Below are 17,983 nucleotides of genomic sequence, written 5' to 3' on the forward strand. Positions count from 1 at the left end.
GTCGTCCTTTTAGTGTCTCCTACCCATCTCCTACCTACATGCAGTTCACTTTGGCAGACCAAGGCTGGAAATACAAATGCTTTTGGAGGCTATAAGTAATAAATTTGTGGTATGACTGAGTGTAGGACAAGAGAGAATAGAAAAGAGTACGTTCTCTGCCTAAAGGTATTTAAATCCAAATGTTGAGGGAAACAGTGCAAACCACACAAAACTCATCTTCTACCTAGATCTTAATTTTTAAAAATAATTTCAGCAAACAGGCATAGAGCATCGGTTTGGGCTGGGTACTGTCAAGTACTGGGATACAGAAATGAATAAGACACGGATTTTCTATTTCTAGCAGTATGGTAGACTGCATAACCTATTCTATCTTCAGAATGAGAACTAAAAATGCTGCTTGTATTATATTTTTAACTCTTGAAATATAACAGAGAGTTAGCAAGTTATTAAAAAGTACTTAGAAACCCAAAACCAAGTAAAAATGGAAACCTAGATTGATGAATGGATCATTAAAGCCAACTTCCCTCATTGAGGGCAATTGCCAAACTAGATGAACTTTAGGCTTTGGTTTTCATGGCCTTTGGAAGCCAGGTAGACAGAAGACAAAACAGTATCCACCCAAAGGCCACCAGAAAGAAGGGAGATGAGCTGGAATTGTCTTGTTTGCTATCCTAACTCTTCTAATGGAAAAGACAGAAAAAATGTACAAATATGAATCTTACGGAAGTCAGTCTTTTAACAGTAGGTGGGTGGAATAAAGGTTGTAAGAAGTAAGTGGTGTTTCGACAGTCATCTTCCTTTTTTTATAGAGGCTACCCCAGGTTAAAAATAACAAAGCAATATTTTATTCAGGATTTTTTTCTCCCTTTGGTTCTTTAGTTACAGAAGAATTGCCTCCTTTCACTTTGCAGTGACCGAATCCTTCAGGATGTTCCATTTAACAGGCAAGTGATAGCTAGCTCTAGAACTTAAAATGGGACAAAATGGAATTTTAGAACTCTGTCTTGGTTCATTTCTTACCTGTCAGGATATCCCTGTCATACAATTAATCAAGTGGATGGGATTGTGCATTGCCTTATGGAATGATAAGTCTACTTTCTCTGATTTAGTCCTTTGACATTCATGATAGCAGATTGGCTAGTCCCTGTTTTTATAGCCTTTTGGTTAATAATTTATGTTGATTAGAATGTCTACATAATATCATAGGCTGAAGAAACTGAGGCATATAGAGATTCAGTGTCTTGCCCATGGTTTTGTGACTTAGTAACTGTGAGGCTAAAAAGATCTAAGTCTTCTAGTTCTGGATCCAGTGACCTTTTCTCTGTATCTTACTTATTGTTGTTTGATATTGAATTATAGAAGAAAGTTTTTAAACCGAGGTTAAGGGAGGCCATATAGCTGGACTCCAGTAAGTATAAAGGGTTCCCTTGATTTCTAAAATGTGATTTGGGAGCTAAAAGATTATTTTTCTCATTTTACTATTTTAAAATACAATTTTTCAATGATAGTATTTTGAAAGAAATTTATATTTTATGATTTAATGAAAAGTACATTTCTCAAGCAGCAGGTTTATTGTGGTTTACTTTTATTTGGGTAACAGTACACTGTTACCTGGCATGGCTGAGGAATGAGATGTCCTACTTACTATTTGAAATAAGTAGTTTGGATAAAAATATAACTGCATATATCTCATGTAGATTATTTTATTTTATACATATTGGTCACATGAAGTCATAGGTAGGAAAGACACAATCACTTTCCTAAAGAAAATTGAAAACTAGCCCAGGGCTTGGCAGACATTTTTTAAAGGACCAGGTAGTATTTTAGGCTCGTAAATTATGAGGTCTCTGTTGAAACTACGTAACTCTTGTCATTGTACTCCAAAACAGCCGTAGACAATATATAAATAAATGGAAGTAACTATGTTCCAGTAAAACTTAAGAGGCTGCTAGACCTATAGCTATAAAATCATTATAGGCAGGCTGAAGTTTGCCTGTCTCTGATCCAGCCAATGCAGTTTGCTAGAATTGAGCTACTTTGTGACAGAGACTGATTGGTAAATCTCTTTACCCCTAATGCTCAAGTGGATGAATAATGGATGGGTGGATGGGTGGATAGGTTGGGCGGGTAGATGGGTGGCTGGATGAGTAAGTATAATAGAAGACAGAATTTTTGTGGAAGAGGATAACAGAATACCATTGGGCCCGCAAAGAAGAAGGGAAAGGTTTAATCTGATTGGTGAGCATTAAAGGTTTCATGTTAGTGATGGCATTTGAGATAATAAAGATAATGACTAACATGTATGAAGCACTTGCTATTATCAGACACTGTGCTGAGTGTTTTACATATGCTTATTCAAGGCCTTACAACAGTCTTATGAAATTATTATTCCTGTAATTTCCTTTTGTAGATGAGGAAACAGGCAGAGAGAGATTTAGTAACTTTATCAAGGTGATAAGATTGTAAGTAGCAGAATTTAGATTTAAATCTAGTCTGACTCCAGAACCTCTATTTTTTACACCCATGGGATTTTGCTTCAAAGATGAGATCTGGTTAAGCTGATTGTTTTGTGCTGTGAGAACTGCACAAATAAAGGCACAGAGAAAGGCAATAATACTACTAGTAAAAATTAACCTTTATCAAAAGCTTCTATACCAAGCCAAGTTCTGTACTAAATCTTAAGCTTTGTATGTGGTATCATTTAATTCTCACAAAAATTCTATAGAATCAATGTTATTATTTTACAGATGAGAAAATTGAAATTCAGAGAGATTAAGGAACTTGCCTGGGGTCCCAAAGTTAGTAAGTGGTGTAGGTAATACTTGAATTTAGTCTTACTGCAGAAATTATGATGTTCTTAATGACTTAACTGCATTGCCTCACATGATAAAATAATTTATTTTATTATTATCATTAACATTACGTAAAACTAGAATTCAAATCCCAAAATTCAAAGAACAGCAGACTCTGTGCTCTTAATTTACCAGGCTATTTTACCTTGTAATTGTGGGCATGTCTGGGGACTAATAAGCAGTCCACTTTGCAGTGAGTATAGCGTAGGCAGGAAAAAAAGATTTGAAAGTATGGGCCCATTGATAAGACTTCTAAAGTATTGTGAGTTACAAGAGTGACATCATACCTAATTCCTCTGACAGATTTATATACCAATATGTTAGGCATAAATTGAAGGGAAAGCAATGGAGGCAGACAGGCCCCTTAGAAATCTATTGTAAAAGAGTGCAGTGACTGGCTTGGTCAGAGATAGCCTGGATTCCAGAATAGATAGGAAGAAATAGTAAATTTGAGAGAAGTTGTGAGGAGAAACCTACATCAATATAATCATTCAGCCAACAGGTACTAAACACTGTTGGTATATGTAAAGCACTGTATTAGGGTTCCTGGCATAAAGGGCTAAATAGGATATGGTTGCTCTCTCAAGGAGCTCACTGGCCAGTGGGGGATTGAGGTAAGTCCACAGATAATCAGAGCTCTCTGAGAGTTCGAAGTGCTAAGGAGCAGTGAGAAGGCAATGATAAACTTGTTAAGGAAAGCTCTAAGGAAGTGATATTTGAGCTGAATCTTGAAAGATAAAATCTTATGGGTAAAATAATGAGATATATTCTTTGGTGTTAGCCTTGATTTCTCTCCTTATCTCACACCCCACATTCAGTCCTTTGACAAATCCAGCTCTTTCTTCACATTATATCCAGAATTCAACTATTTCTCTTCCTTTCTATTTCTACCATTTAGATGAGACTAAAAGTGATTTCTCTCCTGAATTATTATAATAACTTCTGAATTGCTCTTCTTATTTCTGCCATGCCCTCTTGATGTTTATTCTAAATACAGCTAATAGGATAATCCTATTAAAAACAGAAGTCAGTTCTTGTTATCTCTCTGATTAGAGTCCTTCCATGGCTTTCCATCTCATTCAGAGTAAAAGCTAATTATTTACCAAGACTGTATGATCTGGCTCCCCTGTTACCTTTGACCTCATCTCTTAGTGCTATTCTTTCCCTTGTTTCCTCTTCTCTGGCTTCACTGGCCTCCATGCTGTTTCTCAAAACCTCCAGGCATACTCCCACTTCAAGAACATTGATTTCCTATTCCCTCTGCCTAGAATACTTTTCCCCTAGATACCCACATGGCTAGCTAGCTCTTTTACATCCTCAAAAGTTTCAGTGAGGCCTCCCCTAGTTACTTTATATAAAATTTCAACATTTCATATCCTCTCTGTCCATGCTTTATTTTTTTCTCTATGGCATATGTCAGTATCTAACCATACCTTCTGTTTTATTTACATATCTGAATTATTATCTGTCTTCTCCACTAGAATATAAGCTCTGTGACAATAGAGATATTTTTCTGTTTTGTTCACTACTCTATGTCCAGCACCAAGAACAGAATCTGGCACAGAACAGGGGCTCAGTTAATGTTTGTGAATGAATGAATGAACATTTCCATTGTGTTGGGTACTGTGAGGAACCCAGAAAATACTTAAATTATTACTGTAGTATAACAGAAATCGCTACAGAATAGAAATATAGAATGAAATTTAATAATTCTAGAAGATGAATAACATTTGTTTCTTTACAAAATGCTGTCAGAATTAATAATGAGGTACCATTTCCAAAATACTAAGTGTAATTATTATTCACTGTCAATTAAGAGGAATTTTCCCTTTCCTTCTCACCTGCCTAAACCATAGCATCAGTTTTCAGTTGATAGAATTCTGAAACTGTGCCTAGACCTCCAGTATTAATTTATGAAACCCTTTGTGTGTTTTTAGGTTTGAAGCAGCCAAACTTGTCATGCAGTGGCTCTGCAACCATGAGGATCAAAACATGCAAAGGATGGCGGTTGCTATCATTTCCATCCTCGCTGCCAAGGTACCTGTATTGTTGAATAATTTTCTATAGGCAGCCATTTCCCACTGGAGTTATTATTATTCCAAAAATCTGTATGCCAGGAAAGTTAGTAAGCTTCTCTGCCAGCCTGCTTATTCAGAATTCCTCATTATTGCAGAATTCCAGGTTGATCAGAGATGTTACTCTGAGCTTTGGGGTCTGCTACAGTGAGTGATATTAAACTCACTAGTGAGGTCTTGGACATTTACTTTGTCTTCTGCTTGTTTGCAGCTTTCTACAGAACAAACTGCACAGCTTGGTGCTGAGCTCTTCATTGTTAGGGTAAGTCTGTTATCTCCTCTATGAAGACCATTAGACAGTTTTTATTTTCATTGTTTTCAGGCAGTGTTATGTATCTTCTGACATTTTATATTTAAAAAATTATTTTTGTTACTTTTAAGTGTGTTTATTCACTTATTTTCAAAAGTAAAGAAGCAGCTTTATTCCTTAACAAAGACAGAAAGAGCCCTGAACTAGGAGTCAGATGACCTAAGATCTAACTTACAAACACTCATCTTGTGAATTTAGACAAATTACTTGAACCATTGGGACCTAAATAAGATTCTATGTAGTTCTAAAATTCAGTGATTTTGTTATTTATGAAGAAAATGTAGAGACTCTGTTATAGGTATCAGATTATCCTAGATGCTTTGGGGAAGAAGATAATTTAAATAGCTGATACATAATTTTGCTTGCTTACACTCAGTGGAGGAAATAATATAGTGAACAGTGAAGTTAAAAATTTTTAAAGAGAATAAATACTATGTCTTAGCACTGGAAGCCAAAAGTCCACTTAGGACCTTACTATTAAAATCCTGGAATGAGGTGTTTGACAGGAATAGTAGATGGAAAAGTCAGTCTTTTTCTATGACTTACAATGAGAGTTCGTCTTTTTCTCTGACTTACAAACTACATATGTAATGAGAAAGTCATTCACTTGATATGTATGTATAGAAAACTCATTAAGCACCTATCACAATACTCATCAAGCACCTGTTCACACATTAACAGTGTGAATCAGTTAGGGATTCACACTGAATTATATCTATAATTTCTGCCCATAAGAAATTAACAGTATAGTCGAGAAAATAACCATGTAGACATGCCTATAGTGCAGTCTAATAAGCATAATAACAGATATGAATGAAAAAAGTAATGTAAAAAGTCTGTGGTGGTATAATGGAAAATGTAGGAATTCTGGAGTTGACATACCTAGGTTTATTCCCAGTTCTATCTTACTGGCTCTGTGATTTGGGGCAAGTCACATAAATTTTCTTAGGAATGATAAAAAATACTTCATGCAGCCTTTTGACTGGAACTGCCATCTTCCAGGAAATTGCCAAGATGACCAACACAGAGGGAAAGAGGAGAGGCACCTGCTATATGTTTTCTAGACCTTGTAACATGGAATCTACAAGAAAGGTGATATAGTAGACATCAAGGGAATGGGCACTGTTCAAAAAGGAATGTTACCCACAAATGTGGCCATGGCAAAACTGAAAGAGTCTATGATGTTACCCAGCAGGCTGTTGGCATTGTTGTGAACAAACAAGTAAAGGGCAAGATTCTTGCAAAGAGAATTAATGTACATATTGAGTATATTAAGCGCTCTAAGAGCCAAATTAGCTTTCTGAGGTGTGTGAAGGAAAATTATCAGAAAAAGAAGGAAGCCAAAGAGAAAGGTACTTTGGTTCAATTGAAGCACCAGCCTGCTCCACCCAGAGAGGCACACTTTGTGAGGACAAATGAAAAGGATCCTCTGCTGCTGGAACTCACTCCCTATGAATTCATGGCTTGAAAGGTGTAAAAAAATAAATAAAAGACCAGTGGACTGTTAAAAAAAAAAAAAAAAGCTTTACACAGTTACTATGAAGATTACCTGAAAAGGAAAATAAAATTGAAGGACTATATTCTAAATGCCTAGCACAAAATGCAATATATGTTAGATGAGAACAGGATGCTGATTTTATTTATTTTTACCATTTTCAGGGATGACATTTTAATTTTAAATATGGCTAATAATTGCTATATTTGTGTTTCAGCAGTCTTGGCTAAAGGTATATTCAAAGACTTTAAGGGGCAAGGAAACAAAATAAAAAATGAGTAGGTGGGACTACATCAAACTAAAAAGCTTCTGTATAGCAAAGGACACCATCAGCAGAACAAAAGGGCAACCTACAGCATGGGAGAATATATTCATAAACAATTTATCCAATAAGGGGTTAACATCCAAAATATATAAAGAACTCATACACCTCAACAACAACAAAACAAATCGATTTAAAAACGAGTGGAGTACCTAAACAGACATTTCTCTAAAGAAAAAATGCAGATGGCCAACAGGCACATGAAAAGATTCTGCACATCACTAATCATCAGGAAAATGCAAATCAAAACCACAGTGAGGTATCACCTGAAACCAGTGAATGGCCACTATCCAAAAGACAAGGAATAACAGGTGTTGGCAAAGGTGTGGAGAAAAGGGAACCCTCCTATACTGTTGGTAGGAATGTAAATTGGTGTAGTCACTGTGGAAAGCATTATGGAGGTTCTTCAAAAAACTAAATAGAAATACCATGTGATCCAGAAATTCTACTTCTAGGAATTTACCAGAATAAAACAAAATCCCTGATTGAAAAATACATGTACCCCTATGTTTATTGCTGCATTATTTACAATAGCCAAGTTATGGAAGCAACCTAAATGTCCATCAGTAGACAAATGGATAAAGAAGATGGGGTACATATACACAATGGAATATTATTCAGCCATAGGAAGAAAACAAATCCTACCATTTGCAACAACGTGCATGGAGCTGGAGGATATTAAGTGAAATAAGCCAAATACCATATGATTTCACTTACTTGTGGAATATAAAAACAAAATGAACAAAACAGTAGTAGACTCAGTAGATACTGAGAAGTGATTGGTGGTTACTATGGGGTAGAGGCTGGGGGAAGGGGGATAAAAGGTCACAAAAATTCTCCATCATAATATAAGTTGGCCACGGAGACGATAGTACAGCATGGAGAATATAGCCAGTGATTCTGTAACATCTTCCTATGTTGACAGATAGTAACCACACTAGTGGGGGTGAGGATTTAATAATATGGGTAACTGTTGAACCACTGTGTTGTATACTAGAAACCAATGTAAGATTGTATATCAATAATACTTCAATTTTTTTTTTTAATGGTTTTAAGGAAATAGTCCAGTCAAGGACTTTGCTGGAAAATTAAGGCTTAGTTTAAGCAGGAATTAATAGTAGTAATGATAATGATGGCTAGCTTTTTTTTAAAACACTTAATTATCACCTGCATTTTACAGATGAGGAAACAATTAATTTGGCAAACAAGTTTATACAGTTAGTCAGATACAGAGATTATATTTAAACTCAGGTAGCCTGATTCTAGTGCCATACTTTTAGTTACTATGCTATTAAGTTACACAATTGCACCTTTGTGTTTCTCAAAGTTTTTTTCCCTAAATTGCAGTAACTTTAAGTAATGGTGTTTATTAATGTTTTCTTGTATCTGTTTGAACAGAGCTCCCTTTTTACCCCCAAAACTATAATCTAAAAATGGAATTATAGATGCTTTATATAGGTCTTATGACATTTGCCTTTAAAACTTAAATTTCTTAGGTTAAAGCCATGATAGAAAGAATTTACAAATGGAATTTCAAAGCGATTATCTTATTTAAATCCAATATAAACTTTAATTTTCTTACTGTTATGTAGTTTGCCCTTTCTTATTTTCTTAAGGAGAACTTGGAATTAGAATTTGTTCTTCCAATTCTTATTTTTTCTTGGTAAGTTGACTATGATCAGATTACTTAATATTTTTCAGACTCCAATTTCCTCTCCTGAAAAATGGGGATGACAATATTCCAATATAGGATATAATTTGCTCATGCTTAGTAAATGTTAGTTTTATTCCCTCTCCCCCCCTCCACTTCTTCAATCCTAAGATCTGAAATAAGTATATTTAATGACTGATTGGGTAAGGTAGTTGATAGTAAGCTTTAATCATTTTGCTTTTCATTTTATTTACAGGTGATTAGATTATACTTATGACCAAAATAATGCAGTATTTCTTATCCTATATATTATAATACTATACTGATCCTGTTTACTGTAACACTAAGATTCTATAGTACTAAGATCCTGTACTTTTTTCTTGTCGAAGGAAAAGTCTGATCCAAGAGGCTATTATACTTAACAAAAATCTTTATAGGAAATGTATTAAACCTTCAAACTAATCCTCATGGACTTGTACTTATTACCACTAATTGTAATAACAATTCAGTAATAAGAAATTAATTACATTTTCCTTCTTTCAGCAACTTCTTCAAATAGTGAAGCAGAAAACCAATCAAAATTCAGTGGACACTACTTTGAAGTTTACTTTGAGTGCACTTTGGAACCTCACAGATGAATCTCCAACCACTTGCAGACACTTTATTGAAAACCAAGGGTTAGAACTCTTCATGAGGGTTCTAGAGGTTAGAATGGGAATTTAGCATACAATTTTGACATTGATTGATGGATTGATTTAAGCATTCATTTATTAGATTTAGTTCTTTAGGTAGTTACAGGTTTTTCTTTCTTTTTCTTTTCAGTCTTTCCCAACTGAGTCATCCATTCAACAGAAAGTCCTAGGACTTTTGGTAAGATATAAACATTTCCTGCTAGATTCCAAGCTGTAATTAATTCATGTCAGTCAGGTCTAGTTAGTTGATCTTGTTCAGGTCTGATTTTCTGCCTGCATGTTCTAGCAACTATTGACCAGGTTTCAAAATCTCCAACTGTAATTGTGGATTTATCTATTTCTCCTTATAGTTCTATCAATTTTTGCTTCCTATACTTTGAAGTTCTGTTATTAGGTTCATAAACAGAATTGTTATGCCCTCTTAATTAATTGACCTCTTTGTCTTTCTGAAATGACCTTCTTTATCCCTGGTAATATTTTTTACTTTAAAATATTTTGTTTCATACTAACATAGCCATTCTGGCTTTCTCTTCACTAATGTTCACATAGTTTATCTTTTTCTATCTGTTTACTTTTTTTTTTTTTTATCATTAATCTACAATTACATGAGGATCTGTTTACTTTTAACCTGTATTTGTCTTTGTATTTAAAGTGTGTTTCTTGTGAACAGCCTATGCTTTGCATACTGCTTTTTTATTCAGTCTGAGATACTCTGCTTTTTATTTGGGCTATTTAGATCATTTACATTTTATGTGGTTATTGGTGTGGTTCAGTTTGAGTTCATTAACTTGGTATTTGTTTTCTGTTTGTCCCATCTGTTCTTTGCTTTTTCTTTTTTCTGCCTTTTGGTTTGAGCTCTTTATGATTCCACTTTATTTCCTTTTTTGATTTATTAGCTATTATTTTTCACTTTGTTAAGTTAATGATTGCTTTGAGTTTAGAGTATACATCTTCAATCACAGTCTACCTTTAGGTGATTTTATACAATTTCATATATAGTGTAATAGCCTTATAGTTGACTTTCATTTCTGCTTCTCTTTTGCTATATGCTATTATTGCCTTTTACTTTTACATATGTTATAAGCCACACAAATGTTATTTTTGCTTAAAATGTCAATTGTCTTTTAAGGTGATTTAAGTAATTAAAAAATTTATATGTTTACACAAATTAGTTACTGTTTTTGATGCTCTTTTTTCCTTTGTATAGATCCAGACTACCATCTGGTATAATTTTCCTTCTGCCTAAAAGATACCCTTTAGCATTTCTTGTAGTGTATGTCTGCTGCTGATGAATTCTTCAGCTTTTATATGGCTGCAAACATCATCATTTAACCTTCATTTCTGAAAGATGTTTTTTGCCAGGTATAGAATTCAAGGTTGATAGTACTTTAAAGATGTCGATTAGCTTTTTCTGACTTACGTTTTTCTGGTGAAAAATCTGATGTCGTTATCTTTATTCGTCTGTGTGTACATGATTTTTTTCCTCTGGCTACTTATAATACTTAAGATTAGCAGTGATTTTGAATAATTTGATTATGATGCATTTTGATGTAATTTACTTCATGTTTTCTGTTGTGATTCATTGAGCTTCTTGGATCAATAGGTTTATAGTTTTTGTCAGGTTTGAAAAGTTTTCAGCCATTATTTCTCAAAAATATTTTTTTACACAACTCCCCCTGCCCCTAACTCATTGGAAACTTCAGACTCCAATTTCTCATATATTAAGATGCATGAAATTGTCCCACAGCTCATTGGTGCTCTCTGAATTGTCTTAGATCCTTTTCTATGTATGTTTCAGTTTGAATAGTTTACCTTGCTATGCCTTCTAATTCAGTAATCATTTCTTCTATAATATCTAATCTGCTGTTAATCCTATCTAGTGCATTTTTCATCTTAGACCTTTTCATTTTCTTCTCTAGATAACCTAAAAATTTTCCACTATAAAATATCCAGAAATGTTGGGTGAAAGACAGCTAACAACCTTTAAATATGTAACTTTACTTGCTAGCATAAAAAGCGGAGATCCAAACTAGAGTGGTAACAGGCTATTACTGATCTGCATGGGTAAGAGAACTGGGTTTTAATAACCATGCAAGAGCAGAAGGTAAGGGCTAGAAACCAGAACTAAGACTGCATATAAGGCAAGAAACTTTCAAAACATTATACCTCAATAAAAGAGTAGACTGATAGATACATGAAGAAGAAGCCTATTGTAATCTGGGCTCTGGTCCAAAAAGAAAAGAATTCCCTTCTAATTTATAACCAGAGGCCCGCCCTTGTGCATGAGAGTGGTTCAGATTTATACCATCTGTGTGGTCTAGAAAAACTCCAAGCTGAGAAGCAACAATAAGAGAGATAGGAGGAAGCCCAGGAAATTTTGATACCTAAAAAGCAGATAGAGGTAAGGGTATTGCTATGTTGCCTTTTCCTACATACATATATAACAATAGCAATATTATACACAGCAGTAATAGTAGTATAACTCCATTTGGCTTCCCAGACCTGATTCCAGTGTGTGTAAGTATATGGGAGGGGGTCGTCCCACACAATAACACCAAGCAATTCTCAAATACCAGCAGGATGTTGAAGAACTCAGCTCAATTCTAATGCTATCTGCCTGGAGAAAGCACCAGAATCCCCAGGTTAAGAGCTCCTTCCTACAAGACTGCCCTTCACCCCTCTCCAGATGCTGTTTGCAAGCCCCAGGGTGTTACCTGTGCTTCTGACCTACCGGCTACAGCTTGGAAGTTCCAGCGACCTCCTTAGGTCCGATTAATTTGCTAGAGTGGCTCACACAACTCAGGAAAATATTTATGTTTATGTTTATGTTTAATAAAGGATACTCTAAAGGGTACAGGTTAACAGCCAGATGAAGAGATACATAGGGTAAGGTCCCAAATAAAGGAGCTTCTATCCTTGTGGAGCATCGGGCCTGGCTCCGTGGCATGTAAGGACTGTTCTGGTTCCCCAAGCGTAAAAGCTCTCCCCGACTGAGAAACAGGATCCAAGCAAGCGGAGAGGTAAGGTCTTCTTAGGGGGTTTTGTGAGAGCTTCATTGCACAGTCATGGTATTATTGGCAATTGGCTGAACCAACCTCCAGCCTCTGCCCTAGGTTGGGGGTGGGGGTGGGTCGGAAAGTCTTTCATTAACATGACAAAACACCCATTTCACCTTTAAGACTGCGGTGTTTCCAGGAACTGTGGATGAAGACCAAATATACCTGAGAAATATATTTGGTCATGTGAGTGACCAAATATGTATTTCTTATGACTCATTATATCACAAGTATCGAAAGGATGAAGGAATTAGCAGTTCTGAATAATGTGGACAGCCTAAGTAAGATGAAGACAAAAAAAAGCGCGTCTATTTGTAAATTCAAACTATACAATCTTGCCTGAGGGCAGGCCCCTGGTTATAAATTACAAGGGAAGACTTTTCCTTTGGGGCCAGAGCCCAGATTACAATAAGTGTCATCTTCTTCATATATCTATGTCAGTCTACTTTTTTATTGAGGTATAATGCTTTGGAAGTCCTTGGCCTGTATGTGAAGTCTTAGTTGGTTTCCAGCCCTTACCTTCCCTCCTTGTATGGCTATTAAAACCTAGTTCTCTTGCCCATGCCGATCAGTGATAGCCTGTTACCACTCCAGTTGGGTTCTGTGTTTTTGCTTTTTATCCCAGCATGTAAAGTTATGTATTTAAAGGTTGTTAGCTTTTTCACCCAGCACTTCTAGATATTTTATAGTGGGGAATTTTTAGGTTATCTAATTTGCCATTTTGCCTGAAAAGGAACTCACTGCTGTTTCTTTATTATTTTATTGTTTGGAGAGGAAAGAAAAAAACCACCCATAATTGCACTGTCGTCACCTTTTGTCCATATGCAGATACATGTTTGAATCATTACAATCTCTGTTCTTTCTTGGAATACAAAGAGTCATTTAACTATTTACTGTACATATTCCTTTAATTTTTGTATCTTCTTTTTTCCCAGAACAATATAGCTGAAGTACAAGAATTACATTCTGAATTAATGTGGAAAGATTTTATAGACCACATCAGTAGCCTCCTACATAGTGTTGAAGTGGAAGTCAGCTATTTTGCAGCTGGAATTATCGCGCATTTAATATCTAGAGGTGAACAAGCTTGGACATTGAGCCGTAGCCAGAGGAATTCTCTTCTGGATGATTTGGTAGGGTCATTTGATGTTTTCTGAAAGCATACAAACAATATTCATAATGATTAAAGTACCAAAGCCTCATAATGCAATAATGCTATAATGAGTAAGTATTATCATCCTTTCTTGTGTGTCTTGTGTCTTGCAGCATTCAGCTATTTTGAAATGGCCAACTCCAGAGTGTGAGATGGTAGCATACAGGTAATTAGCAGGATAATTAATATTAAGCCAGTAACCTAGTCATTTTGCTTGCCTAAAGATCGTTCCTACTATATATATGGTTTTTCCCTGAAGCATTATCTATCTACTGGTTTTAAAAGATGCAGAATATTTTTACTTTTTTCTCCTACCTATCCTTCATCAGTCCTTTCTTCATTCCACATTTATTGAAGACAATGTTCTTGAAATTCAGAGATGAGTGAGAGACATGGTACTACACAGCCTAGGAAGGGAGACTGTGAATCAGATATAATTAACTATTAAGCTAGTTATGTGTATAGAATGCTGTGAAATTAAAGACCAGAGTACTTAAATCTGAACTAGGAAATGGTAAAAAGCTTCCAGAGGAAGTGAATTGTGAGCTGATTTTTGAGAGATAATTGAATAGGAGCAGAAGATTTTAAGAGGAGTAAACTGAATTAATGCAAGGAGGTCTAAAACAAGATGATCCACTGAAAGAATTCGAAGTAGCACCAGATTAGTTTGGGGAAACAGTTTAATTTATTAAAATGCATATGGATGCCTAACTTTTATGATATTTTGGTGACTTGATAGCTAAGTTACTAATTACCTGAAGTATTCCAAATTGCTGCATAAATATTATTGTTACACTTTAGTTTTGTTATCTACTTCATAAACGCTGACTCTGCCAACATTTTTTTTCCTCCAACTTATGTTCTAGCCATTTTTGCACAGAAGAGCAATAGAAATAGAAAGGCTAATTCTAGACCTTCTTCATGGTGTTCCACCAAATTAATTATCAAGTAACTACTCCTTTTCTAAGTTTCCAAACCAAGGTCTGCTATTCTTCAAATAGATATCTTCAAGGCCAAAAAAAATAGTTTTGAGAAAAATATTTTGCTTTTTTAGTGCCTTTTCTGATCACCTTCTATCTTCTGTACCAAGACTTCTGTCTGAATCTGATCCTTGGCTGAGACAAAGAAAAGATGTTCTCTAGCTCATTTATATTAGTTTAAAAATGATAAGATGAAATTTCTAGAATTAAAACCTCAAGAATCATTAGTTTAGAAATGACAGTAGGTAAAAGATACAAAGTTCATCCTTTTGTTTTGAACTTTTAGGTCCTTCAATCCATTTTTCCCACTACTTGGCTGTTTCACAACACCAGGAGTCCAGCTGTGGGCAGTTTGGGCCATGCAACATGTCTGCAGCAAGAATCGTATGTACCAAAAAGAGAACTGTATTTTTTTTTCCAAATGAAATTCTCCTTACACAGGAAAGCCATTTTGTATTGAAGTGATTTTTAAGGATACAGACTTTAAAAAATAAAATGTAAGAGAATCTTTTGAAAGTACTAACAACTGAATGAGTTTGACAATTCTAACAACTGAATGACAATAGAGAAAGAGACTTAAAATGTTCTGACCTTATGGAGTATAAAGATTAAGAGCTGATAGTGAGTCTGTTTGTTGAGAAAAATCTAAAGGAGATCCAGTGTTTATGGTATATTCCAGTGCCCACTCCTTATCCACACAAAATTCCATTGGTTAAGGCAGTGCTCTCAGCACCCATGGTTTGCAGAGAAGCAAAGCATTTAAAGCAGGTTCCATATCATTCTTTTCTGAAGTTTGTAATACAACTCTTTGTCACTTATTTATTAATACAAACTCATTCCATAAGTGATTTGAAACATTTTACAAGAAATATAGAAATACTTTCATAGTAAAGTATAAATTAAAAATGTTTTTAATTAAAAATCAGGACCAAGGAACAATAATTGGGAAAAAAAATTAAACGATGGAGAAAAATAGTAGAATGTAGATATGTAGGTTGTATGTAGTGATTCCAATACTTTAAGTGGCTAAGCTGCAAATAATCAGCTATATGGTTCTTTTTAATGTAAGGGGAAAAACATTTCATATTCTCAGAGGAAGTAAAGCTTTTCTGAGCAATTAACTACAAATTAAATTTCTTTTAAAGGACTTTAATAGTGGTGATGTTATAAATGGCCTTACGTAGGAAATGTGAGGGTTTTTAATAACAGTTTTATAGCAATTAGCAGTGGTATTTTATTAGATTTTTTCTTGTTGCATTCTTTGTTGAAAACTTAGTGCATACCATAAAAACGCAACTTAGTAAAAGCTCTTCTGTGTCAGATGGACAAAGGAGAAGGGTTTAGAGAATGGGATGTGACAGCAAACTGCTTTTGTACCCAACTAAACTACCTAGCACCCTTTCTCTCCCCTCCTAATAAATTCCCCACAAGCACAGTTGTTCATAAACCTAAGACTCCCTTATTGGCAACACTAGACTGCCTCTGCTCTAAAACATTTTCACCTTTTTCTGTACCCACGGATTCTGACAATTCCCTAGTTTGTTAATTGTCTATCTCATCTTATACCCAGCCTCTAATCTCTAAGGTTCTTTCCTCATTACTCAAAGAATGGACTTTTCACAGTTACATAGCAGAAAATAAAACATAATGATAAATAATAGTGTATTTTCACATAAATGTTCATTTTTTGTGACTACTTTTATGTATCATTATTCTTTCAAGTTTACTCTATTGAATGACCACCCTGAAGAATTTATTCTATAATGCACTATAATTTGAGGAATGTTAGAATATTTTATCTCCAACTTAGGTAGTTTAGGTTATTACTATTTTGCTTCCCTGGCTTATTTTGTTTATTTTTAAGTGGAATTTACTTCTCAGTTTGGATTAAAAAGTTTTAATACTGCTTACAACTTAAAAATCTTTTTTATTAAGGTATCATTGATATACAATCAATTATGTATATTGATTATATACCAATCAGTATAAGCAATATTATGGTTACTGTATTCACACATATCATCGAGTCCCACCCATACCCACCACCGTCACTGTCCATCAGCGTAGTGAGATGCTATACAGTCACTACTCATCTTCTCTGTGCTACACTGTCTTCCCTATGGACCCCCACACATACACTAAGTGTGCCAATCATAATGCCCCTCAATCCCCTTCTCCCTTCCTCCCCACCCGCTCTCCCCAACTCCTCCCCTTTGGTAACTGCTAGTCCCTTCTTGGAGTCTGAATTTGCTGCTGTTTTGTTCCTTCAGTTTTGCTTTGTTGTTATACTTCACAAATGAGTGAAATCATTTGGTACGTGTCTTTCTCCACCTGGCTTGTTTCACTGAGCATAATACCCTCTTAGCTCCATCCATGCTGCAAATGGTAGGATTTGTTTTCTTCTTATGGCTGAATAATATTCCATTGTGTATATGTACCACATCTTCTTTATCCATTCATCTGCTGATGGACACTTAGGTTGCTTCCACTTCTTGGCTATTGTAAATAGTGCTGCGACAAACACTGGAGTGCATCTGTCTTTTTCAAACTGGGCTGTGCATTCTTAGGGTAAATTCTTAAGAGTGGAATTCCTGGGTCAAATGGTATTTCTATTTTGAATTTTTTTAGGAACCTCCATACTGCTTTCCACAATGGTGGAACCAGTTTACATTCCCACCAGCAGTGTAGGAGGGTTCCCCTTTCTCCACATCCTTGCCAACATTTGTTGTTGTTTGTCTTTTGGATGTTGGCCATCCTAACTGGTGTGAGGTGATATCTCATTGTGGTTGTAATTTGCATTTCTGTGATGATTAGCGGTGTGGAGCATCTTTTCATGTGCCTGTTGGTCATCTGAATTTCTTCTTTGAAGAAGTGTCTGTTCAGATCCTGTGCCCATTTTTTAATTGGATTATTTGCTTTTTGTTTGTTGAGGTGCATGAGCTCTTTATATATTTTGGATGTCAACCCTTTATTGGATCTGTCATTTATGAATATATTCTCCCATACTGTGGGATGTCTTTTTGTTCTACTGATGGTATCCTTTGTTATACAGAAGCTTTTTAGTTTGATATAGTCCCATTTGTTCATTTTTGCTTTTGTTTCCCTTTCTTTGGGAGATATGTTCATGAAGAAGTTGCTCATGTTTATGTCCAAGAGATTTTTGCCTATATTTTTTTCTAAGAGTTTTATGGTTACATGACTTACATTCAGGTCTTTGATCCATTTTGAATTTACTTTTGTGTACGGGTTTAGACAATAAACCAGTTTCATTCTCTTACATTGTAGCTGTCCAGTTTTGCCAACACGAGCTGTTGAAGAGGCTGTCATTTCCCCATTGTATGTCCATGGTTCCTTTATCGTATATTAATTGACCATATATGCTTTGGTTTATGTCTGG

The 17,983-nt window shown here is 35.2% G+C and overlaps 1 protein-coding gene across 4 annotated transcripts in view; it reads left to right on the forward strand.

Annotated features, from left to right (window-relative positions):
- ZYG11B (zyg-11 family member B, cell cycle regulator) overlaps positions 1–17,983 on the forward strand; it is a 117,703-nt gene that overhangs the window by 78,108 nt on the left and 21,612 nt on the right. For 3 of the 4 annotated variants that reach the window (XR_005026316.2, XM_036892876.2, XM_036892878.2), the window contains exons 6-14: positions 880–944; positions 4,790–4,889; positions 5,139–5,189; positions 6,240–6,329; positions 9,249–9,410; positions 9,528–9,575; positions 13,389–13,586; positions 13,720–13,772; positions 14,873–14,970. Coding sequence is in view for 3 of the 4 variants with exons in the window: in XM_036892876.2 (XP_036748771.1) it covers positions 880–944; positions 4,790–4,889; positions 5,139–5,189; positions 6,240–6,329; positions 9,249–9,410; positions 9,528–9,575; positions 13,389–13,586; positions 13,720–13,772; positions 14,873–14,970 (865 nt within the window). In the remaining variant the exon portion in view is untranslated. The remainder of the gene's footprint in view (positions 1–879; positions 945–4,789; positions 4,890–5,138; positions 5,190–6,239; positions 6,330–9,248; positions 9,411–9,527; positions 9,576–13,388; positions 13,587–13,719; positions 13,773–14,872; positions 14,971–17,983) is intronic. The other variant, XM_036892877.2, reaches the window with a different exon arrangement.

The sequence above is a fragment of the Manis pentadactyla genome, chromosome 4 (genome assembly GCF_030020395.1).
Source record: "Manis pentadactyla isolate mManPen7 chromosome 4, mManPen7.hap1, whole genome shotgun sequence".
Lineage (NCBI taxonomy): Eukaryota > Metazoa > Chordata > Mammalia > Pholidota > Manidae > Manis > Manis pentadactyla.